Source organism: Strix uralensis, chromosome 3, assembly GCF_047716275.1.
Source record: "Strix uralensis isolate ZFMK-TIS-50842 chromosome 3, bStrUra1, whole genome shotgun sequence".
Lineage (NCBI taxonomy): Eukaryota > Metazoa > Chordata > Aves > Strigiformes > Strigidae > Strix > Strix uralensis.
Window position 1 is genome coordinate 64,660,673 of NC_133974.1, and position 25,941 is coordinate 64,686,613.

Genomic DNA, 25,941 nt, shown 5'->3' on the forward strand with positions numbered 1-25,941 from the left:
TTGCTTATCTGCAAACTAACTTCAGTGACAGTCCCATGTATATGAATGAGGGTGACGTTTTCGACGCATTAGCTACAGTGTTTAACTTTGAGGATTGTTCTTATCTTTTAAATAAAATGTATAAACACCATTTTTTTATGTCCACCAAGGTCTACGTTACAGGTATGTGAGTCTCTGTGTAATCCCTGTTGGAGAAACGGATTGTCACCTGCAGCAGTGCTCAATTGTTAACTGCTGCCTCTTTTTGTTTGAAAACGGTTGCTATGTGAGAACTGACGTGTGTTCAGTGTCCCACAGTAGCAAACAACTGTGGCAGAAACTGCTGCAGTCCTTTTGTGCCATTTGAAATTTGCACTTTAATTGCAGCATTATGATTCTGAGTGGAAATAAATTAAAAGCTGGAAGAAAGAAATCCTGCAGTGCCAAAATTGAGCATTCAAGACGTATCTTGCTTTTGAAGGTCAGAATGTGTTTTAGTCACAATACCCTTGTGCTGACTTTCCGGGTAAATTGTGGTATCAAACTCCTTTGCCAGGTGGATATCCTGTGGCCATTTAACTGGGCTGAGTTTATTGTGAAATACATTAATACAGTTCTTATGTTCTGTTTTGGCTTTCTCTTCTCTAACAATGTATATTGATATATAAACAGTGGCAGGTCACCTCTTGCAAGCACTATTTCTTTTGTTGTAAATCATAGTCTGCTCTTACAGAGGTGGATGTGGTTGTGATGTGGCCTGAGAGGAAGGAATGGCCGTGGAGCCCAATGGCCATCTTCCTGTCACATGAACTGGCAGCGTACTGGGAGGCATTAGTCAGGGAAGGGGAGGGTTGTTCCCCTCTTATCTCCTGGGGCAGTTCTCACTTGTTTTACACTGTCTTGATCTTTCCCAGTACATAAAATTGGTTTCTTTCATCTTTAGGGTCTATATTTCTGGCCTTATTGAAAATACTGGGCCGAATTTCTTGCCATTGTGAGTGTGCAAAAATCCCTCACAGTGATCAGTAGCAAAAAGGAGCCATTAGTTTTATTGTGCATTCATTGTACATGGATAGGCAATGAGCAAATGACTGGAACTCCTATTACTTGCAAGACATCTAAAGCTTAAGGTTGTGATTTTCAGAGGTCCCCAGACAGCTGGGTGCCTGAGTGTTGCTGAATTTCATTGTTATTCTGATGCCTGGCATCTAAACATCCATGGCCTCCTGTAAATCCAGTACAAGAATAACAGTTACAGTCAAAGAACAGCACAGAAAAAGTCAGTCTTTCTTCTGCAGCATAGTAAAGAACGTACGAAATCCACAGGAGTAGAAAAATCTCCTGATTTAGGCAATTAAAGGTACGAGAAGAGTACAGACCATCTCTCCTTACACTCAGGAAGCAGAAATAGATGCATAAAAAGCTAGAAGGACACAATTTTTTAAAAAAACTTATTTCATTTGCATTATAAGAGATTGCAATATTAATTATGTCTGATTTTTTTTAATGATTCAGGATGAGAAACTGAAGAAGCTTGTGGAGCAGAATGGCACAGAAGACTGGAAAGTCATTGCCAATTTCCTTCCCGTAAGTGGATATTGGTTTCTGTTTCTAGTTCTAGTGACAGCTCTTTATCAGAGGTTTCCAAGTAAGGGAAAGGGGAGTGGTTGCTTTATAGTTACATTTTTGCAGGAGATATAAAAACTCCACAGATGGAGACCTCAGAAATTTAGTTAGAATATTGTGGAAAGCCTTACCTTTAATTTTCCTTACGCTTCTCAGAAAGGGTTGGAAAAAATCAAACAAGCAAAAATGGGGGGTGGCGGGGTGTTGCGCAGTAGACGGTCAATGTGATACTGAAACAGAGTATCTCAGCACAGAGGAAAAATAGCTTTGATAAATTATAAAAAATAAATTATAAAAAATTATAAAATAAACAATGGTTTAGGAGATAATTTGTGAACACTTCGGCTGTTGTAGAAATACTGCATGTGAAAGCATGACAGCTATTGTGCAGATGGTGAAGATTCAGTTTGTGTAGTTTTGGTGATACAGTCCTCACTGCAGAAGTGATGGAAATCTTACCTAGTTCAGTGAGCAAACTGATAGTTGAGCAGCTGCTTCTCAGACCTGTTGTATCATTTCATGTTGTTTAGCAGTTGTAGTTGGCAGTGAAATACGTCGGGAACAAGTGTACCTAGACGAGAGCGTTATTGCTCTACATTCATCTTGTCTAAAGAATGATCTGCTTTGCATATTTTACATTTCATTAGAACCGGACAGATGTTCAGTGCCAGCACCGATGGCAGAAGGTACTAAATCCAGAACTTATTAAAGGTCCATGGACTAAAGAGGAGGATCAAAGGGTAATCAGTTTTCCTTTCCATCTGATTAATGCCTTACTAGAGGATTTCATGTGTTGGGGCAAAACTCTGAGAGACTTTGGTGGTCTCAACACTAATATGGCCAGATGCGGACTGAGCCTATTGGTGTCAATGCTTAGTATTTGTGTAGTGCTTTCTAAGTTTCCTACACAAATTAATTAATGTTGCTTTGCAGCACTGTAATGTAGAATTGCAGTCTAGAAGTGCCTTAACTATTACCAGATTTTTCCTTTTGGGTAAAAGTATAAATGGGAAGTGGGGAACCTTAATTGTGTGTTAGTTTTACTGTGGCAGTTTTGAGAAATGTTGAAAATATTGCTCCACCACAGACAAATTTCACTGCTTCATTATGCATTGTTAAATACAGGCAGTTTTTATGTCCTTCTTTGAAGGTAATAGAACTCGTGCAGAAATACGGTCCAAAGCGCTGGTCTGTCATTGCTAAGCATTTGAAGGGAAGGATTGGAAAACAGTGCAGGGAGAGGTGGCACAACCACTTGAATCCAGAAGTGAAGAAAACCTCCTGGACAGAAGAGGAAGATAGAATTATTTACCAGGCACACAAGAGGCTGGGAAACAGATGGGCAGAAATTGCAAAGTTGCTGCCTGGACGGTAATGACATATACCTTTAGCTCTTAAATAGGAAAAAAGGAAAAAGCTGCAGGTCTGAGCAGTCCATTTCAGTTGCCTCAGGCTGCACTTTATAAATCAAAAAATTTTGGAATCAAAACCTGGAAAGCCAGTGACATTGATGTGCTTTTTTTCTCAGTGGGGAACTGTGCTATTTGGTCAGTCCATGAAACAGTACGCTATTTTTACATGCTTTTAATGTTTGCCATAGGTAAAAAACCCCAGTAAGAGTGTCCTAAATGTCTGTGCAATATTACTTGTGCTTGCAATAACTGTCGTAATTTAAATTGATTTCACAGGGAGTGATCATGCCCTGCAAGTGGGACATAATTTAAATTCAGCTAAGGGTATACCTTCAACATCAAATGCAGTCTGTTTATTCAAAATGATTTAAGAGAAAGCTGCTTCAACATTTGTAATTGCTCCTGAATCATCCAGACAATTTTGACCTGTTAAAAATCTGTGTATAAAACAGGAGAAACTGACTTCCTCAAACTCTGGTCCTGGAAATACTTGTGTCATTGAAAACTTATGCACAGCTTGCATATAATTTCATAGATTCAGTGTCTTATTTGCTCTGTACTAAAAGTGACTCAACATAAAGTGTAGTCAAGCAAATAAGGTAAGCAAGGGAGAGGTTTCCCTTCCCATTTTTATTCCTGCTATTTGGTGAAACATCTTCAAGATCTAAACATAATGCCTAAGATTATGATAGCCTTTTAAGCGGGCATTCCCTAGGCTGCTTTCACCTTCTAGAAGAAAACAAAAAAGGAATTACCCCTTGGAAAGCTTTTTTGTAGCTTCCATGCATCACAGATACTGCTTTCAATGATACCATATGGTGGTGATGTTTTTCAAATAGAGGAGCTGTTTCTAAGTGTACTCTTAAAATCTCATAGACTTGAATAAGTTTGTTTTTTCTGACTCACATATGTGAGAATTTGGATCTCAGTTTTTCTGCATCTAAGAAAAATCCCAACAGCTTTGTTTACTGAATTTGTGTGTATAGTATGATGTTGTCATTGTCTAGGTGGCCAGTTGGAAAGTTGCTTGGAAGTTAGTCTTTTTGCAGCTGTACTCCACAGTCTTTCTTTCCATCAATGAGATAGATACAATAAAACTCCACTGTAATATTAAGACTTAGGAACATGATGTTGGCAGTCCTTTAGGGTAGCCTCAAAGGGGTAATAGCTACTCAAAGGTAGCCTTTGCTGTCACCTCACCTCATGGGAATGGAGTGAAGCTGAAGTTATTATACCGTAAGAAATTCTTACGGTTTGAGGACCTAAGGCTAAGCGATTCCTTTTAAAAGTACATAAACAACCGTGACTCATTTGTCTTTTCACCTACCTTTTATACTGAGCATCTTTCCTAAGAAATTGAGGGTAGCATTGTAGAGATGGGGGCAGGAGGAACGTCAAGGTTTAAACAGAAATGCCAGCAGCAGTTTCCTGTCTTAATCTGTCTGAATCGGAAATGCTTATTTTTAAACCTCCTCAAACATATGTATTTCTGTTGCAGAACTGATAACGCTATTAAGAACCACTGGAATTCTACCATGCGTCGAAAGGTTGAGCAGGAGGGCTACCTGCAGGAGTCCTCCAAAGCCTGTCACTCCTCAGCAGCCACTGGCTTTCAGAAGAGCAACCACTTGATGGCCTTTGCTCACAACCCACCTTCTGCACAGCTGCCAGTAGCCAGCCAGCCCCCGCTGAGCAGTGACTACCCCTACTACCACATCTCTGAGCCACAAAACGTAAGTGCCTGAAAATGTGGGGGTTTTTTTCGTTTTGGTTTGTTGAATAGGTGGGTGCAATTTAGCCATACCTGATTTCAGGAAGCATGAATGGTTTTCTCCGGCTCTTGGTGGGCTTGTATGTGTTTGATGTCAAGCAGGACTTCTTTGACTTCAGTGATGAAAATATGTACGTTTCAAATCATTTGCCAGCGTTCAGGTGGTAGAATTGGGTTCAACATTTTTAATGTCTTGTAAGCAGTGAGCTGTTTTAGTACTGTTTCTTAGAGTGGTGAATATTACATTTCTTGAAAATCAGTTAAATCTGGTTAATTCTGTGTTCTGTGACAAAATCTCCCATGTTCCCTTCAGTAATATTCTGTTTGTGGGTTGCCTGTCAGAATCAAGTAAACAAGTATTGTTTTTAATCTGACTTCTTTTCTATTAGTGATTAATAACGAAACAGGCTGCTGCTTCAGACAGTTACATAGTAGAGTTTTAGATGATAATAAATTGCATCTTTTGCATTTTCACTTCAATTTAGAAAAATCTTACAAATGCATCTATAAATTATTCATTTTTTCTCATTCAGGAAGGGTAGATATTTCATGTATGAATTTTCTTTCTTCGTCAGTAATGATCACTGTCGTATTCCTAAAGAACTGTTTACTTTTCTTGTACACATTGTTGGGTTTTTTGCCATTTAATCTCCATTAATTATAAATATTAAGTACCTAAAACCAAAGTATGTGTAACACAAATTCACAGTGCAGGCAGACAGTATGATAGAAATAATAACTTCTAGTGTCTTTTGCTTTTTGGCCTAGGTCCCTGGTCAGATCCCATATCCAGTAGCACTGCATGTAAATATTGTCAATGTTCCTCAGCCAGCTGCTGCAGCTATTCAGGTAGATAACTTGAACTTCATTTCAAGAGTCAATTTGCTAAACATTTGATAAGTCAAAATGTAGACATTGTACATTAAGGAAACATTTTAATGTAATAAGAGTGGTGAAGAGAGAAAATGGGGAAGGTGGGGGAGTTCTAACATGACTGGTAATTGCTGCTTCTGAAGTGGATTTAAAACACAGTAGTTGGCATCTGGTGTGATAGCTTTCACTTTCTCCATTTCAAATGTCTATACTGAAATTCAGCAGGGACTTTGGTAGTGGAAAACACAATTGACTTTTGTTTCATCTTTGAGTCTAATTTGGCTATTATAACCACAGGACGGCAAGCCATAAGCATTTTAGTTGCTACATCCTATCAGACCTTTATCTTTTCTTTTCCCTTAACTCTTAATTTCAGAGACACTATAATGATGAAGACCCTGAGAAAGAAAAACGAATAAAGGAATTAGAGTTGCTACTAATGTCGACTGAGAATGAACTGAAAGGGCAGCAGGCATTACCAGTAAGATTGTCACTGTGTGCTTGGATGGAGGGATAGCAGCATTACCCCAGTGCTTGTCTTTTTAACTTTTACTCCCCCTCTGCCTTCGATACTAATCAAGGCTCTATATTTCCGTTTTAAAAGGATGAAACATAGCACATATATAATCTGTATTTGCTTCATAATATCTTTTACTGAAAAAAAAGCAAACAATTTGCAGGTATTTTACTTCGCAAAGTGGGAGCAGGGCTGGGCTCTGTAACATGATGTAATATTGGAAACATGATGATTGTATGAAAATGAAAAATCCCAGAGATCTTAAATCAATGGGATCTCCATTTCTGAACGTGTGCAATGGTTCATGTGATGAAAATGTAGTGCCTGTACATTAGATTTTTCTTCTCTGTTGTATTCTTTTCTTCAGCTGTGTTTTATACACTTTGTAAGCTTCAGACTTGGTGCATGTTTGACAGTTTGTTTTACTTCTCCGAATAATGGTAGATTCTTCATAACTGCATGTGTGGAGCAAATGCTGGCTATTACTGAATTCTCACACTTCATTGTATATGCCATTGGATGTTAATGTGTGAAAACCCTTACATAATTACTTAACACCATCACCAAAGCCAAGAATCCCCAAAATGTTTTTGAAGATAGGTGATAGCCAGCAGATTCTTTTTTTGGGTAATATGTAAAATTAATAGTAAAACAACTGCATGCATGATACGTTAGTTTGGCCACTTTTTAACTTTAGTTAATGTTTTGCAATTTCTTCTGTTGCATGATCACACTGGAAAGAAACTTCTGTTAATTTGTTCTTCTGCTTTCCTAACCACGTTGATTTGACAGCCTCTTCATTGCATTGGTGTAAGCTGTAGCATTAGACAGGGATAGAAGAAGAAAAGGAGATAAGCAAACAAAAGCAACTCTAACTCTTAAACCCTTTAGCCTTCTACAGTGCTGAGCGCTCAGTAGGGAAATCCTGCCGTTTCTTGCTTCTCACAGAAAATGACTTGCAGACACTTCTTGAACTTTTGGAGTAACACAGTATGAATTGATTATGTGTTAGCAATAATATATGCTCATAATCTTGGAAGTAAATTATGAGGTAACTTTGGGATAACAAATACAATGCTGATATTACTTAAAACAAGATCTTGCACTGATGAAAGGAAACATCTTGACAATTGTTTCATAGGCATAAGCTTTTAGATGATGATGCAACTACTTTTATCTTTCCTCCAGTGGCATCTGACACCTTGTGCAATTTCATTGCTAAGTTCCTTCTGCCTTTTTTCTCCCCCTGTTTCTTTTTTTTTTCCTTCTTCCTTTAGACACAGAACCACACATCAAACTACCCTGGCTGGCACAGCACCACGATTGCTGACAGTACCAGGACCAGTGGTGACAACGCACCTGTTTCCTGTTTGGGGGAACATCACCACTGTACTCCATCTCCACCGGTGGATCATGGTTGCTTACCTGAGGAAAGTGCATCCCCTGCACGGTGCATGATTGTTCACCAGAGCAACATCCTGGATAATGTTAAGAATCTCTTAGAATTTGCAGAAACACTCCAGTTAATAGACTCCGTAAGTAGACTTGCCACCTCAGGTGGATTTGTGTGGTCAAGGAGTAAGGGGAGAGGAACTGAGACAGTTCTAAATGTGTTTCTTTTTTTTTCCGAGTAACTTCTAATTGCTACAAGATCTGAAGCTTAGCTTCTGACATAGCAAAACGCGGCTGCTCATAAATGAAGCCCTCGAGTGTGGATGCGTATGCTTTTCGTGGGTGTCTCCCTTTCCTGCTACATCTTGGTATGGGAGTGTGATTTTTAGCAAACTGCACAATAGGAGCCTGAAACTATCTCTCGATATTAAGTCTCTTAAAATAAAATCAGAAACACCATGAAAGATTTTAAACAGTGAAATGATACTTATTTATATTTGAAGTGACACATGCCGTAGGTTTATATGTGACTGCTCGTGTATCTGCATCATTTTCTTAAAGTTTTTGTTGTAGCTTCAATAGCTGCTTTTCAAAGTTTAAGGAGCTTGTCCCGACATATGTGAAGAACTGGAAACATGCATTTTAAATGCCAAGTAGCTGACTGACATTGACGTGGGCCTTTTCTCATTATGGTCTCTGGGCTACTGCATGTAACAGAAGTGGCACGTTGAAATACATTTGTTGGTGATACCGTCCTTCAGCAGCAGAGGTGTCTGCTTCATGCAGTGTCACATCCCATTCAGCATGTCCAGAACAGGCATGCAGGTTAAGAGGAGACCAGTCTTGGTTTAGAGCCCAAGACACACATTTTTTGGTAGCGAAAGGCACTGCCTTCATACCACGCAGAAAACCCTGGGCAAGTAGGTAGTAAAGACATCATTTGACTTACTGTTTCTTTAGGGACACAGTTGCCAGCAACTCTACTAGCATGTTAGACAGTTTGATGTGATCGAGGTGTGTATCGAAAACACAAATAAGCGTTCACAGTGTTACTACTCAAATAAACAGGGTCAAGCTGAGTTGAACTGGGAAAGACTTTGTTGTTGTTGGTTACAGGCATATCCTAGCGCTGTATTTTCATGAGGTGGCACTATACACTGTCTTATAGCTCCGTGCCTCCCACGTTGTTTCAGGATCCTTCATCATGGGGTGATCTCAGCAGTTTTGAATTCTTTGAAGACACAGACACTTCGGCTAGCAAAGCTCCCTCAGGCAAAGTCGTGCAGCTTCAGCAAAGAGGGGCCAGTGCTTGTAGACCTCAAGGACACCCCATCACAATCTTGAGCAAAATCATGTCGAGTCAGGGCTCTCCTGGCTCACCAAAGTCCTTATCTGCCTCACAGGGCAGTGCAGCTCCATGGGTCCTTCTTCGCAAAAGGAGAGGGCACTCCAGCCCCTTAGCCAGTGGCCACGGTAGCACCTTGGTCGTAGCTGACGTCAGCAGCTCAACTCCTCCTAAGCGCTCCCCTGTCAAAAGCCTGCCCTTCTCTCCCTCACAGGTAGATCAAGACTTCTGCACAGATGTTACTAATTCTCAAAAGTCACCCCAGCCTTAACAATTTAGAAACTAATCCTTTGGAACAAATGACTAATTACCGTTGCGCTTGTTGATTTCACTCCGTGTTTGAATCTTCTCACTGCTCTTAGTCTTCACCACTGAGTTTAGATCATCAGCAAGCTAACTGTTGATTCTCTTATTTTAAATTCATCTGTGGGGCTTGGGTTTGATTTTTTTCTTTTTATTTGGATCATTTTTGTAGGGGAATATGATTGCTTACTTTGCTTTTGCTCTTAACTCCTTCAACTACTAAAGTTTAACATCTCTGATCATTTGTAATACTTTCCATCTCTGTCCACTTACAGTATGATTCATTGACCTAGAAAACCCCAAACTGCATTTAAATAGCATTCAGGTTGTGAGACAAACTGACAACAACCAGAAAATTCAAATTGCGGCTCGCCATCCTCAGCCCAGGCCATGTGGGGTGGAGGGGAAATGGAATGAGGAGGAAAATGACCTGTTAAAATGGCCTGGCGTGCACTTCCAAATTCCTGTCGATGGTTGCTTTGTTTCACAGCTGTAGCACTATTTAAAAGTGTTTTGGTTTGTTTGTTTGTCTTGTTTGTGTTCATTTTGCCTTGGTTTGGCTTAAGTCTTTGAAGTCAAAGAAATACTGTTTCATGAAGGATAGTCAAAGATTGCATGTAATGATCTCCCACAGTATCTCACATTGCCTATTTGGTATTTTAATGTATCATTTATCCAGTGAAATCCATATTTTTATAAAGTGTATTTTAATCTGATGCAAGTTGAGTCTAGAAGGTAATATGATGAATCGTTGTCAGAATAAAGGATACCACTACGCTCACAGATTTGTAGACACTAGAAATGGAAACAATATTTTAGGTTACTAGGTAGAATTAATGCAAAAGCAATTTTTTCCAAACTAGTACTGTTGCCCCCTTTTTGGTCAGCTATTTCCATTCCAAAACACTCCATGCACCCATCACAGGTGGCAGTTTTCATTTTATGCTGTGAAAACAGAGCACTTTGTTTTGAGAGAGATGATAGGAAATTTATTTTCCTGTCATAAACACTTTATTTACTGCCTTAAAAGCACCTAGATTCCCTATATAAATCTTTGTGGAATTTAGCTCTATTTCCCATGGGTTTATTCCTGAAACATCCCTTACTCATTTTCACCCAGTTTGTTCTTGGGAACCCTGCTCGTAATATTAATTAAAATTGATTTGCAGAAAATCCAAATCAGGCTTTTAAGATGTGGCTCTTAAAGTGGTGGAAAGTGTTTCTTATTGGAATAGACTGTAATTTTCTTTATAACTTCCCTCTCTAGAAATGCTCGTTTTGACTTCCTGGGTGCTCCAGCCAAACTGTTGAGTATTGTTTTGCCATGTAGTCAGGTACCCCATACACACCTACCCACATCGTAGGGTCAGGAGAAACACACACGTCAATCAGAAGGAAGTAATTTCTTTTTCTTTTGTTCAATAACATCAGTTTAAGAAGTCAATGTTGTAATCTGGATGTTCCTGTTCATTTTTCCTTTCCCTACCTGCAGTTCTTAAACACCTCATCCAGTCACGAAAACCTGAACCTGGACAACCCTGCACTAACTTCCACGCCGGTGTGTGGCCATAAGATGGCCATTACCACGCCGTTCCACAGGGACCAGACTTCCAAAGCTCAGAAGGAAAATCACGTGTAAGTCTGTTATCACGTTGTCTTGTCGGATTCACGAGGGTTCATTTTTTCAGGTCTGCACACAACCAAAGTGCTGGGTCACGGTATGCTTCCTGTGGAGTTGTTTGCTAACACATTCAGATTTTTCTTAGTTTGGAGTAAAACTTCCACTTTTTAACTGTGGAGGTAAGTTATTGATACAGAACAATCATGCATGTAGACTCACCAGTTTTTTAAATAAAGCCATTCCACCTTATCACAGTTAAATAGGTGTTCTGCCAGAAAAACAAAATGGATCATAGGATTGCAGGAAAATACTTGTCCGAGTCTTACAGCAGCCATTGCCTGTATGCACGTATTTCTGTAAAAGAGGTAATACTTCCAGGCTTGTTCCTTTAAAGTTTTTCTCCTTCTTTTTAAAGTTTCAGAACTCCAGCAATCAAGAGGTCGATATTAGAGAGCTCTCCAAGAACACCCACTCCATTCAAAAACGCACTTGCAGCTCAGGAAATCAAATATGGTCCTTTGAAGATGCTGGTAAGAAGGAAACAATGATAAAAGTTGCTTTGATATTAGTGCAGAGGGATGTTCTGGGACTTGGATATAACGTTTCTTCCTTTCAGCCTCAAACTCCGACTCATCTTGTAGAAGATCTGCAGGACGTTATCAAGCAGGAGTCGGAGGAATCTGCAATAGTGGCTGGGCTACATGAAAGTGGACCCCCTTTGCTGAAGAAAATCAAACAAGAGGTAAATCTCAAACTTACCTGAGGCAATTTAATTCAGCACTCTTCGCTGAGAAACTTATACGAATACCTTTTCTGTTAAATAGCTGTGTCTGTTTTTCTTTCATGTGAGCCCCAAGATCTTAGTGTCAGTTCTATATAGTATACTAGGCATGCCTAATTCATCTCCCATTGATTTCCATAGAAGTCTTTCTGCTGTTTTCAGCAGGGGTTTGCTTGGGCCGTTCTAATGCAGTTTTCGTTTGAAACTTAAAAAGAAAAAAAGAAATTAAATAGGAATTTGGATTGAATCTTTCTAATATTGGTGAAAACTATAGAAGAACCCCACAGGGACCAAGCTCCATGGAGTGACTTAGAAACCTGAACATTTGAGGACATTGCATTATATTACTTTGTCACTAAAGTTCTAAAAATACATATATTCTCAATCCTTTCTAGGGGATTAAACTCCTGAATACTGACAGAGCACTGAGTGCAAGTATTCAAAGTTTTATTAGGTGGGGATTTTTTAGAGAACCTTGAAGTTTTTTCTTCTGCAAAGAGCAAGGGTGCCATAAAAAACGGTACTGTAAACATGCATTATGCACAGCTATGAAGAATATTTATTCAGTTTATTAAGCAAGTGACGGATAAATTCCTTCTGGTCAGTTAGGTACTGGTTTTTATCATGGTGCTTTTCCTGCTTTCAGGTGGAGTCTCCAACAGATAAAGCTGGAAATTTTTTTTGCTCGAGTCACTGGGAAGGAGAAAACCTGAACACTCAGCTCTTTACACATGCATCTACTATGGAAGATGTGCCAGTAAGTGCAAGTTTTCACACCACCAAATGATTTTTCTGTTTTACATCCCTGTTCAGTTCTTAAATGCAAGAGAGAAAATATTTTGTCTGACCTTCCTCACAAGTAGTCATTTTTCATTATTTCCATATTATTTTCCTGTATTAAGCATAAGAAGCAAAATCCTGCTCTTAACTAGATCACTGTAATGCCTATAGAAGCTAGCAGAAGTTGCAGTCATTGTGCAGCCCACAGTCTTTGTAATGAGCCTGCACTTGAGGACGCCTGCACCTGTGTATGGAAATGACTAGGACACAGAGTTAAAACTGATAAAAGAAAGAGAGAGTCTGTTTTGGTTTGTGCAAAGCAGACCTTGCATGAGCATGGTTCCCTTTGCTTTGCCGCGACTCTTCAATGTTACTGTTATTCTTGCACTTGGGAGTTTCACTGGATGAAAAACCTTTGCACATGACAATGCTTCTGCAAAGCCAAGTCCCAGGGACCCCAGGCTGAGGTGTGCTCCCAGGCTGAGCGCTCTGTCTGTGACCATGCCCAGTGTTTCACCCTCTGCAGTCAGGCTGAGTTTGCTTTTAATATGTTCAAATTCAGGTTCTCTTGCGTTACTGAAAACCATTTTTTTTTCCTTTTCCTGTTCAGAATCTTCTTACCAGCTCCATTTTAAAGATGCCTGTGTCTGAAGAGGATGGTAGTTTTCACAAAACATTTGCAGTACCTAGGAACAGGCCTCTAGCTAGTCCTCTGCAGGTAACTATTCTTTGATTAAAATACCCTTTGTATGTAAAAATACATATATATATTGCTTTCTCACAGACTGATTTTAAGTTTTGTGTGTGGAAGAACAGAATGTTCAGATGAACGTGGTTGAGGATCTCCCTTTACCTGTGGAGTGTGAGGACGCAGAGGCTACAGCTGTGCCAGGAAGCTAAACAGGGCAAAGCCCTGCACGTGGGATGTTGTAACTCAGCTGGTGCCAGTGTTAAGTTGGTAGGATTGAGAGTGAATGCAGGCCAGAGGCTTTTTCCTATAGCCAACTTGTAGGCAGCTCTGCTGTTTTGGAGAGCAGGGGAGTTGAGTGGTGTGGTCATGGCCAGAAGTTGTCACTGGCCTCGGGACGAGAGCAGGGACTCTGGCACTGCCTGGCTGGCCGGCGCAGATGCAGTCGGTATTGCCTGTCCAGCCAAGCACCAGGATGGCCTTTCCCTGAATGCAGGCTGAGGTCACACCAGAAATGTGGTTGTAAACGGTGGTCTGAAGGGGTCGTGTAACACTTATGGTCAGTTGTATGTCTTGGGATCTCTGAACTGAATTAAACGTGCAACTGTTTTAATGTAAGCCAGATGTGAGGCTTGCTTTTTCCAAGTGTTAGAAAACATATATGTTAGCTGTACTTTAAAATATAGCTGTTACATAGGGCCTGGTCCAAAGCCCACCAAAGTCATTAGCAGCCTCTTTGTCAACTCTTGTGGCCAGAAGTCATTCAGAGAATGAAACCCAGTGTAGATAATGATCAATTATCCTTCCACCACAGCCCGTATTTTTGAGGTAGATGAATAAGTGATTTTATATCCCTACTCCATGCGGGCAAATTGAGGGAAAGTGTCTCATTCCCCAGGGTGAGTCACTGTCAGAAAGGAAATTATAACTCCATAGGTCCTGACTTTCAGCCAGGTAGTCCACATAGCTAATCCTTTCTTTTCTCCCTCTTTACAGGATTTACATTAGGGGTTATTTACAGTAGGAAGGAATGAACAAAACCTGGTTTTGATTAAGCATCTCTAGCTGCACGTTATAAAGTGAGATAGTAAAATTTCACACATGTCCCTGTTTGGCACAGCTTGCCATGGAGTAGGTTTGTATTTTGCACTGCAGAATCATTTCATGAAAAGCAGCTTTGGCAAGCAGGGACTGTATCTCCCCTCTGCATGGAGGTGTCCGTGGGGGCAAAAGACTCACACTCCCTATTGCTTATTTGCTCTTTTCTCATGAACCATGTTTCTTTGCTGCACTGTGGTAGACAGCTAAGAGGAGGGTTTGAAGATCCACTGCCCCTGGGTTAGGGCCAGTTATTTAGGGTCTGAATTCAGACCATTTCGCGGCAAAGGATCCCAGGGCTCCAGCTTTGCAGGGGGTCACTGGAGCTCTGCAGCTGGCATGTGGGAGGAGGCTGCTGGTACCGCTGCCTTGCCAGCACGCGACACCTGGTCATGTCCCCCAGCCAAACTTTGGGCTCCTCCATAGGTTTAGGGCAACATTTTCAGGTAGCTAAACAGAGTATGTTGTGGGTTGTCCTGTTAGTGGTAGTTGCCTGCACTCTGCCTGTAATAAAAACGAAGCATCTGAGGTTCTTGTAAAGTAGGATCTTTTGATCTTTAGCATAACAGTGTTATGTTTCCTGCTATCTAAAAATAATTTCTTTACAAGCTGCTGTAAATGAAAGGGCTTGTTTAACCTTCTCTCTTCACTCACGCTGATTTTGTTCAGGAAGTTTACACGAGTCAATTTGTGGGCCATTCTGGATCCTACTCTTCAGTCCTTGGTCAGGAAAAGCCTTTAATTTTGCATGTTAAAAGTCAGGTATTCTCATTGTTTGGATAAAGAGGACCTTTCCTTAAATAGGAACTGAGGTAAAAATTACTTCTTAACTCACCTCAGTGTTTAAAACATGCTGAACTGAAAGAAAAAACAGTTGTAAAAAGCCCCCCACTGAATATTTAGTATGCAGCTTCTTGGTGAACCAGTATGAAAGTAAAATTATTCTCTCTGCCAATGAAGAAACATTGAGTGTTTCAGCTGAAATGTAATCCTAAATGAAGAATGAGGCTAGGGTTTTCTGTGATGGTGACACAGATAGCTTTTTCAGAATAAAATAATACAGACTTTTTATAACAATGCGGTCTTGACTGCCAATCGCTGCGCTCTCTGATTTGGACTTAGTGTCACAGTTAAAAGGGAGAATCTGCTTCATGCCTGGTAAGGCTGCTTGGCTTCATGTCAGAGGGGAATGTGGCCCCATACAGCTCAGGAAGGGCACGTGGTCTGGCTGTTTCACACCAGAAACTGCTGCTGCTCTGCCCTAATGCTTCTTCCCCTCCCCGTCCCAGTGGAGCCGGATGTCTGTGATGAGGACACAGCACATCTAAAGGGTGCAAAGCAATTGAAAATGTTAGCGTTTGCGCTTGGTTGTGACTGGTAGCATTTTGTACATGACCAGTTTTTAGCATGTTTTTATGCTTTCTAGTTTAGAATTTGGTATATTGCCCACATACATGTACACACGCACAGACGCACACACAAACACCGGACTAAATCCACTGCTCACATGCAGATAGACATGAAAGACCAGGGAATGCATCTGGGTGAAATTTAATTGTGTCTGCATATGTTTACACTGCTGCTGTTAATACTTTGGGCCTGATCCAACTGTTCTTACTTAGGCAAATTCTCACTGACTTCAGTCCAAGTAAGAATTATAGCACTCTCTGCACCTTGGAATGTGTGCATGGAGAAGGAAAAGAGAAAGAAAGAGAGCATTAAACTGTTTTTTTCCCGATTTGCTTGGTTCTTAAAATTCCATTTTCTTCTAAATTTGAATTTACATAAGAGGGAGATAGCATGCTTACCAGCCCACAGTATTTTTCATTGCTTTAATAATTTGTGCTGCATTTACATAAAGAAAAAGATCTGGCTATCAATAGGCTCACCAAATTGCCTAACTACTTATTGGTTTGCTGTTAAGTTCCAAAGAAAGCAAGAGTAACAAATGTTCAAAGCAATCTCTAAGGATATTTTTTGCTGCATTTTGGACACACAACTGATCATACACAACTTAGTAAATAATAGTTGATGAGCATATCAAATAGCATGATATGGTTCACCATCACTTAGGAGGAACAGCATGTTGCATCCTCTGGCATATCACTGCCCTGGGAATTAGGTGGCATAGGTGTTGCACTAGAGCAATGGGAGTCCCCTTAGACCCAAGAAGAGTTTGGGCTTCATGCTCATTTGGTCTCCTAGTTAAGACTCTCTAAAACATTGGATGTAAAGGCAACTGTGTGTAGGATCTTTCCGGTAAGGTATGAAGGTTCAGGCAACTTTTATATCCTGCATGACAAATCTCACGGTTGCGCATTGGGTATTCTCTTCCTGGCAGGAATAGGAGATATCTCACCAAACCCACGTGTTGCCTTCGGGTGGAATTACTCTTACACTCCATTGCATGGATCTCAAATACTTCTGCTTTGTATTGGTGGAGTTAGTTACAACCTGTATTTTTGCATCCTGTATTTTTGTCACTCAGACAATATTTTATTTCACTGTAGGGAGATTTTGGCCTCACTAGGAAATTTTCCAAGGGTTAAGATTTTGGGATAACACGTGAAGCCCTTGTTGAGGCAGGCTGACGATCTGTACTGAGTATTTGCTTGAATAGTGCCTCATAAGAGGCTACATAAAAACTCTGTTTCTGGCTGTTCCTGTGTAAAAGTTATGTTTTATTTCACATTATATTCTGTAGCCAATCAAACAAGTAGCAGTAGATAATACAAACTATCCTAATGTGGACATTTTAACAGTTAGAAAAGCAGGCTAAATCATAGACCATCCACCTAACTCTGCAGGCTATTAAAAGACACGATGAAATGGAACCTTTCAAGAAAATAGCACTGCTTTGGTATCTTCTTCCCCAAGTAACAAAGGAAACAACACAAGGTGGAAGCCCTGCAAGCTAAAGAGAATGTTCTTCAACGCCTAGCTCCTGTCACTTTCCATTTTTTAACCACAGACTGACACGTTTCAGCTCGAATTTCCTGACTTTCAGCGGTTTGCGTAACCATTTTCTTTAAAGAGTAAGTTTAAAGGATTTTAAAACAGTTACTTGGTTAACCTTTTCAAGAGTGTGAGCTGTCATTAAACTTAATTCTCTCCATTTAAAAAGTGAAGTGTGGAATTTCATTTGCAGCTGGTTGTCAGACAAAATGTATAGGGGAGGCAGCATGCTCTCCTGCAGCAGCAGACTTTCTCTGGTTTTCCTTCATGGTATTTTTGAGGCAAGAAGATCCCGAAGTCTCATACCCTTCTTTGTTGAGTCATCGGAGAGGGAAAAACATGCTGTGCTCAAGTCCTGGGAGGTTTAAGCTTTGCACAGCAAGGAAAGGTAGCCCTGTGGGTTTCCCTCCCTTGTGTTGATTCTTCTCCCACCAGTGGCTGATGTGTGCAGGAGCTGTGCTTGGCACAGCTGAGAGAAGCAAAAGGAGGTTGGAAGTTACAGGTCAGTCATCATGTGTTTTCCTCCCAGGGCAGCAGAATTTAGGTTGCAAACAGGAGTTATACCCGCCCCAAGCAGGCATTGGTCTCTTAGAAAGAAGAAAAGTGACAGCTTTTCTAACTATCAGCCCTTTGCAGCAATGTGTTCTGATACGTGAATAAAAATATTACTTAAGGACAAAACTAGAAAGGGACTGAATATCCTAGCGTAAATTGCAGGTGCTTAGCCCATTTCAGTATCTCCCCCATTAATCTTACTTGGAAAGCCCATACATGTCAAACAGGGGTTTTGTTGTGAGTAAGGGCTTCAGGGTTAAACTCTTAAAAGTGCCACCTTTCTAGCTCTGCTATCAGGCTTATAATAGAAGTTGAAAAGTTGGACTGTCTTACTCTCTTACATTTAGCAAGCTGTATTTCTGAGCAACTGGGGAAGCCCCAGAGTTTAGGAGAAGGATGTCCCATGCCCCACAGGAGAACTAGCAACATGAGCAGAAATAGTTCTCTGCCTTAGCAAATGAAGTAGAATTCATTTATGGTCACCTGAGTTTTGAATTAGTCTTTACTGTCTGGTCTTGATAAGTAAAAGGTTTCTCTTGGTTCTGCATCCCTACTGAATAGAAAGCCATACTATTCTATATTATATGCATCATATTCTGCTGGGAAATTGCTTTGTTTAGGGCATTGATTGTTTTACTGTTTCGGAAGGAGTACTACATTTCTATCACAAGCTTTCTTTTCAGCGGTGTGTTCTGCAAATTATCCATACTGTGTAGTCTAAGGGAAACTGGCAAGAAATCCAGCTTTTTGCAGCAGAGGAACACTATATGATACTTTCTAAGTCTGACCCTTCTAAATATTTTTAAAGTTTTGTCTTTTTTTTTGTTTTAAATGCCAGCACAACTTGGCTAAATTAATGGGAATGTATCTAACACAAATAACTTTGCTGGAGTTGCTGAAGATACCTGCCAGCATAGCGGAGATTTAAAATCTATCTTCTAACACAGTTCTTTGCCCAAAGATTTTTTACTACACTTCCATCAGTTTGGGAGCTTGGGACTGCAGGACTGCAGCAGCGTTTGGTTTTGGCAGCCACTCCTAACTTGCAAGGTGTCGTAACGCCGGGCCTTTCTTAAGATGTGCAGACAGCACATGAAAAGGCGGTCCAGGCTCTGCGTGCAGAAGGACTAGAAGCACTTTTTCATAGTATTTTCTTTCCTTACTCTGGTCTGTTTTCTCTAGATGGTCCAAGTTTTTATTTAAAGTGCTTTAACTGGATATCCCAGTTACAGCTTTGACAGTTTGTTTACAGTTTGCATCTGCCTGAGGGCAGTTAAAGGCACATTACAGGATAAGTGAGGTAGTTTTGCTGCCAGGAGAAGGATATGCTGGTAGGATTACTGAGGTTAAAAAATATGAGCCAGGGAAAATGACATAGCTGGAATTGTACCATGGGTCTGTATATGGGAACTCATAGCAGTATACCTTCTTCTCCCCTCCACTCCCTGTTTTAACTTGAAGAGAGAAAACTGATGTGTGTGGAAGAGAAAAAAACTGCTGGAAGTACTGGCTGATGAAAAGACTTAAATTCTTTTAATTGACAGCAAAACTAAGAGTAGACTCCTACTCTTTGAGGCAATTAAAAAAAAAAAAAAAAGAGGAATGAATTGTACTGCGGAAATCCCTTTCTTTCCCCACTGGCTAGGGATTTAGGTGCCAAAATGAACACCTCACTCTAAGATGGCTGAGTTTGAGTAGGATGAATCCACTGAATCAATGAAAACATGCCCATCAATTTTGGTGGGTTTTGGATCAGGCCTTTTGGCTTCTAGTCACAAAGTTTTTGTGTTTTCATCCGATGATTTGCAGAGTTGGACCTTTAAATGTGATGGGGGAGATGCAGTAAGCATTCTGCAAAAGGAGTGGTCTGACTTAGGTTTCTGGGCAGTTTTCCTGCATGCCTCTAGCTTTCTGCCTGGATCTCTTCTCTTTTGATATATTTGCTAAGCGCTGCTTTCTGCAGGGTGCTGCCACTGTCCTGTAACAGAGCCCTGTCAATACTTGCTGCGATGCTGGCGTGGAAGGAAGCGTTGTGCTTTTCCTTTCTTACTACGGGATCCCGTAGCTGTGTGTGCCCAGAGCTGGCAAGGCGCTCTGCCCGGGTTGTGGGACCCAGCGCTCCCTGCCAAGGAGGGAAGTAAAACTTCTCACGTTGGGATGACTTTCACACGTGCCTCCAGCGCTGTGCTGCAGGGCTGGCAAGGCAGAGGCATTGTGCTTTGTTTTGTGTTGGCTGTTGAGAGCCAAGGCTTCAAGCAGAAAATGTTTATTAAAAATACCCTCTTTAAATGTTGTCTGAATTCCCTAGGATAGAATTGAAAGTTGTCTTAGTAAGTATACTACTGTAGTAAACATACTACTTTGGGTCAGATTTTGCTTTCTTTATTGAACCAAAGCTCTCACCACCGTCACTGAGACTGCAAAGTTAGTCTCTTTTTATAAATTTGTCATAAGAGGAAAAAAATAGTGTAATGTATTTCTGGGGAAGTAATACAAGGGTCAAAACTCTCTGGGCAGATTCTCCCATGCTGTCTCTATGGCAAAACTTGAGTATGTTGTTTCAAGCAGGCACAAGTCAGGGGTCTAGCTGATCCTCCTGTCGCTTGCTGGATCTGCTGCCCAGTGCTCCCCCTGGGGCACTGGGGCAGCTGAGCCTGGAGGGAGGGCAGAGGGTTACTGCCTACCTGAGTGGCTTCTGTTGCACTGACATCAGGTTAAATGAAGACCAGGATTTCAGTGGAATGAGTGACATGTAGCAGCCTGCCGAGATGTTGGAGATATCAGGGTACAGATTTTTTTTTTTTTTTTCTTTTCTAAGCACGTGGCTGTTAATACAAAGAGCTCAGTCTAGATACTAATGATTAAGCCTAATTTATGAAATTGGGACACTCCTCGCCTGAAGTTACTTCTCTTTTTTTAAAAATTGACATACTGTGACAGATGGACTTTTCCTTACATGTTTTCAGTTATTTAAGGGGCTGCTGATCTCTCATTTCTAGACAAGTGCATTGAAGCTTTGGGGGATCACAGGGAAGTATCGGTTGGACACGTATTTTTGTCCCTTGAAATGATGGATATTCTGGAACTACCAACTGCTTTTGAGGTGTACAGACCAAATCTGACTTCTAAGTAAAACCGATGGCATTGTACCAGGCATGAATTTGGTCATTGATGCAACTACCTCTAATACAATAGGGTAAAATATTCACAGGTGCCTGAGTCCCACTGAGGATCAATAGGAGGCTGTAGGTTCCCACTTGATGTAGGTGCCTTTGAAAAAGTTACCCTGGAAGCTGTTTAACCAAAACATAAAAGAAGCTGTGGCATGTCACATGCATGTCTGCGGCATGCAGAAAGTATGTCACACCTGCTTTTTGGCTGTGGCATGTGCCCTAGGCAGAGCCACAGCACAAGGTACTAAGCCAGCCCAGGTTGAACCACTGTAGAAAAGAGGTGTATGGCATGTTTGTTCACTTCACAGATGCAACTTTCCCACAAAAAGCTGCAGAAACTTGGTGATTTGAGGCCTGACCTGGTTCTCTTTCACATGGGGAACTCCCACTGAAGTGCAGCAGTTTAGTCTGCAAAAAGGCATCAGGAACAGAGACATTTGGAACTTACTTACAGAGAGAAGAAAGCCATATCTAGGGAAGCCCAGCAGAAGTTTACAGAGGACTAACATGCTTGCCCTCATCTTGGCCGTGCTGTGTACTTACTCATTAGTTTTGTCCCTTTTAGACTGTAAGCCCTCCAAGGCAGGGAACCTCGGTCCCCGTGTCTGTACCAGTGCCCTGATTAGGGCATGTTATGGGAAATTATCTGTATTTCATGTTGCCCAGACTTTTAGTATCCATATGTCTCAGATAACACTGTTTACAGTCAGAAGAGCATTCTCTAAGCATTTAGGCCAGAGAGTAATTGAAGGATCCTCTTGCACAGTCAGCGACTAGAAGGAGCAGCATAAAGAGCCATGGGCACACTGGGACAGTTCTGCTCTTAGCAGATGGTTTGCAGTCCACGAATTATGCTTCACCCAGTGTCCTAGATGTTCGGAGGGCTTTGGCTATCTCATTGAGCAATGTAGATCTTGAACTGCAAAGATGATCCTTGCTGAAAGCAGAGGAAATAGAGAAGGCTTTCTCCTGATTTGTCTTTGTTGGTGGATTTTGGGCGTAGACCTGAGTATTCAACAGTACTGAGATCCCCTCGCTGGCAGGCAGCTTTCTGTTAAACACAGTCGTGTGTATTTTTGGAATGCAGGGTATTTGTACAACTAGCTCTACCTAATAATAGAGTTTTTATTCAGGGTTTAGGGAATATCTTAATGTGGAAAAGCAGACACACTGAGTAAGTGAAAGAGTTCAACAGAAAAAGAAATGTGTGTGTAAATGTGTGTGTATACTGGTAAATTCCAGGAGCTTTGAAATTTCATTACTGTTTATAGCTCAAGGCAATGAGAAACATCTCACATGTGTAGTGAGTAAATAAATGCAGTGCGAACAGCCCTCTGCAGATATGTTTATCTCACTTTAACATTATACTAAATGGTGCCTGTAACCTCCATAAATACCACAAGAAGTGAAATGGCTTGCACGATAATTAAAATGCTGTTTCTGCTGAGAATCGCTCTCCCCGCCACCCTCTCTTCTTTGCCGGAGGAGCTCTGTTAATGGGCACGTGCTAATCGCTGCGTACAGGTGAAAGCAACTTTGAGAGCAGGACTTTGTTAGCTGTGGTCAGGCTGTGAAGATTGTCAGGTTCGTTTCGGGAATGCAGGGGCAGAGCAGCTGTATTTCTAGAATGGAGGTTCAGCAGGAATTTGTGTGGTCATAGCACTGAACATTATAACTGTGGGCCTGTCAGTGCTCTGTTGACTGTGAAGTCCACCTGCAAGTGAATTGTCCCTTTCGCAGAAAGGAAGGATTGAAGGCAAGGCTATAGATATGGCCTCATAGAGAAGACTCTGAAGGAGAAGGGGGGAGGTTTGGATCCTGGCTCTTGTGGTGTGCCCCTCTGCAGGTTGTCTGGTCTGCCTAACCCTTTGGTCACTAACCAAGAAGTGGGGGATGATATTTTTTTGCCTGTTGTGTTGAGATTTCAATTTCTCTGGAGATGGGACAGCATCCTACTGCGTGTTCATGCAACACTTAACCGTGAGCAGCCCCAGCTTCGGCTGGGACTATGAATAAAGCACATGGTGTTCACCCCAGATCTCTCTGCCTGCTTCTAATTTAGCATCTGAACAGCGCCTGGGAGTCAGCATCCTGCGGGAAGATCGAGGATCAGATGGCCCTGACGGATCAGGCGCGCAAGTACATGGCCACCTTCCCCACCCGGACTCTGGTGATGTGAAAGGGTCGACGGACAGAGAAGCATTATGGTTTTGAGAACACTTCACCTCCGCTGGGAAATTCCTGTTCCTCTGCATGAAGACTTTTCATGAATGGGAGAAGAGCCTATCTTTGTTGTGGTACAACAGTTGGGAGCAGCACAAAGTGCATTTAGTCACTCAGCATATATATTCTTGTTGGATTTCACCCAACTTAAGAGGATTTTTTTTTTTTTTGGATGATACTTGCCTAAATTATTAGGTATTAAGTTTGAATCAGTAATAAATGATCTTAAGTGCAGACTTATAATAAAGATAATTTTTCTTGTACTTTGGGAGACCAAGCAGACCTAATACACCAGTATTGTTATTTCAGTGATGTGCTAGCCAGGGGTAGGGTTTTGTTTGTTTCTTTTTTTATTTCTTTAATAATAAAAGAGCAGGTACTCAAACAGATATATTTTAAATCACTGAACAAAATGCATTGGTGTAAAATACTGAAGTGAAAAGCATTACTACAAACGCTAGTCTGTACAAAGGGGGAAAACTGATCAAGATCGTGAATGCTCAAACATCCATGCCTCTTGAAAAACTCTTTTCTGTTATGGTTCTAGACCATTATACATTGTGTGTTTCTGTTTGGGGGGGGGGTAATTAGCTTGCTTTAAAAAATATTACTGTATGAAACATAGATTTATGAGAAAAATTATATTTTTATTCAGTAATTTAATTTTGTAAATGCCAAATGAATACTGTGTTTTGCTGCTACAGACCTTAGCGTGTAGACATGCTGCTAGTGTAAAAGGAGCAGTAGAGCTTTATATGGAAAGAAAACAAATGTTGATGTTAGCTAATTGACTATGCACTAGCATTTCAGACCTTTTTATTTTAATTTTTTTACATCATTTATATTTTTTCCCCTTTTTTTATAAGCAATATTTTTGAACACTCTTCCTGGGAGATTTTTTTTTTTTGTCTGGATGTGTTGTTTTGTTTCTCATTGGTTTGTAACAGCATGCATTGCACCTTCATATGTTTGGGAGAACACTGTCTTGTTCATGTTGTCTGTCTTGTTCCATGTCTAGCTAATTGTTCCCTAACTTGGGTCTTGTGTACTGAATCAGGTTCTTAGAAATACATGGTTCTTCGTACTGCCATACCAAATCTTTATCGATATGGCAAAACACTGATTTTATTTTATTTTTTTATTGTTTGTTTTTTTTATAACAGCCTCTGACTTTGCTGCCTTAATAGCATTTGGTGCAGCTTCATCTGCACTTAATTTTTTATACGAAAATGTACTGCCTTGTAGATAAATAAAGTGTGTTCTTTTTTACGTAAACCCGCATGGTCTCCTAATCTTGTTTGGTTTTAGTGTTTTGGCAGAGTTGTTATAGGCAACAATCAAGCCAAGAAGGTTTTTTTCCAGCACACTTACATAAGTAAGGAATAGAGTGTTGCACACCGTAGGTAGCCTCGACATCCTTGGTTCTCACTGATTGTTAAGGAAGTAGAAGGAGCACATCACAAAACAGTAAGTACTGAGCATGTTATGGACTTGAGGCACATCTCTAGTGACACCAAAGTCCAGGTCAGCTTCAGCCAGTGGGAGGCTTACTGCACTTTTTGTGCGAAAGTGCTGTTCTCTCAAAATACTGGATTATTTATTTCTTCATCTAAGACGATCAGATCCGGAACCAACTGAATAAGAGCAAAATATACTGGAGTTCCTAACTCTAGAACAGATTTTTTTTCATGCTTGTCTTAAGAAACCAGAGGTGGGAATATGCTTTGAAACCTGGTGCATTATGCTGCACAGCAAATAACTGGGCAGACCTGCAGAGCCTCATGCAGCGTAAGCGCTTACGCTGAGGACAGGAACACTCGAGAGTAAAAGCATGTGCCAACGTAACAAAAAATGAGAAAAAAAGATGCAGCCTGCCAGGAAAAAAATTGCATTGTATTTAGTAGCTTGGAAATAAACTGTTTGTTGAAATTTAAGTTGTTGCCAGTGCTTCAAAGTCAGACAGATATTCCTGAGAGCAAACTTCAGCTCCATGAAAGAAATAATTCAAATTTCTAGGCTTGTGCAGCCACCCCATAGGAGCTGAGCCCCCACAAGTGCCTTCTGGTCTGTTTTACTCCGTCCCCACCAGACTTCCCAGTCCTCCCAGCCCAAACCATGCTCTGGCCCTTGTGCTATGCCATGCACAGAAAAGGAGGAGCAAAAAGGCCTTTTCCGCCCTCTCTGCAAGGTCCCTTCTTGTGTGCTTTTGGCTTTCAGCATGAGAAGGGAGCAGTGCCCGAAGCAGCCTCCTCCAAGTTTTACCTGTGTTTCCCATCTGTCCCCACGTGCGGTTCAGTCTCTCACCAAATGCTGGGGGGGCAGGGGAGAGCCAGCCCCTAGGTATTTTCGCAGCGGTTACCACTGGCAGGACTGTGGTGCTGGGTATGGATTACAGAGAAGGGGAAGTCTACGGGAAGCACTTGCCTGTGCAAAGGCTGCGGGCTCACACTGTAAAAACACTTGTGCAAGATGAGAGGGAGGACTGCAGGACTCAATGATGTGCAACTTGGGAAGAGGGAAAGGTCTGCCTTTGAGGCATGCCACAGCTTAAGCAATGCATGTTACAGCTTAAAAGGAAAAAAAAAAAAAAGGGAAAAAGAAACACCAAGCTTACAACAGGTCTTCTAGGCAAAGCTCTTGCCTTGTAGGGCTCCAGCTGTAACTGCACCAAACCTGGCTGAGTTTAAACAGATCATTATCTAGCGCCTGGTGCAGAGCAGTGCTGGGAAACATGGAGGCTCACCCTGCAGGTGCCCAGCATATGGATTGGTTTTTTTTTTTTCCCCTATACCTTCAGTTGCTTTAAACCCCATTTTTGACATGCAAAACCATTGCAATAATTGTCTTGT

The 25,941-nt window shown here is 41.1% G+C and overlaps 1 protein-coding gene across 5 annotated transcripts in view; it reads left to right on the top strand.

Annotated features, from left to right (window-relative positions):
* The window catches only part of MYB (MYB proto-oncogene, transcription factor), a 28,260-nt gene extending 3,893 nt beyond the window's left edge, over positions 1-24,367 (top strand). For 3 of the 5 annotated variants that reach the window (XM_074862582.1, XM_074862580.1, XM_074862581.1), the window contains 13 exons: positions 1,495-1,566; positions 2,253-2,345; positions 2,756-2,976; positions 4,516-4,750; positions 5,557-5,637; positions 6,038-6,142; positions 7,456-7,713; positions 10,711-10,853; positions 11,255-11,369; positions 11,456-11,581; positions 12,267-12,377; positions 13,011-13,118; positions 22,932-24,367. In XM_074862582.1, coding sequence (XP_074718683.1) covers positions 1,495-1,566; positions 2,253-2,345; positions 2,756-2,976; positions 4,516-4,750; positions 5,557-5,637; positions 6,038-6,142; positions 7,456-7,713; positions 10,711-10,853; positions 11,255-11,369; positions 11,456-11,581; positions 12,267-12,377; positions 13,011-13,118; positions 22,932-23,048 — 1,785 coding nt within the window. In that variant the 3' untranslated portion in view covers positions 23,049-24,367. Of the gene's footprint in view, positions 1-366; positions 461-1,494; positions 1,567-2,252; positions 2,346-2,755; positions 2,977-4,515; positions 4,751-5,556; positions 5,638-6,037; positions 6,143-7,455; positions 7,714-8,763; positions 9,130-10,710; positions 10,854-11,254; positions 11,370-11,455; positions 11,582-12,266; positions 12,378-13,010; positions 13,119-22,931 lie in introns of all 5 variants that reach the window. The other 2 variants (XM_074862585.1, XM_074862583.1) reach the window with 2 other exon arrangements.
* The last annotated feature ends 1,574 nt before the right edge of the window (positions 24,368-25,941 follow it).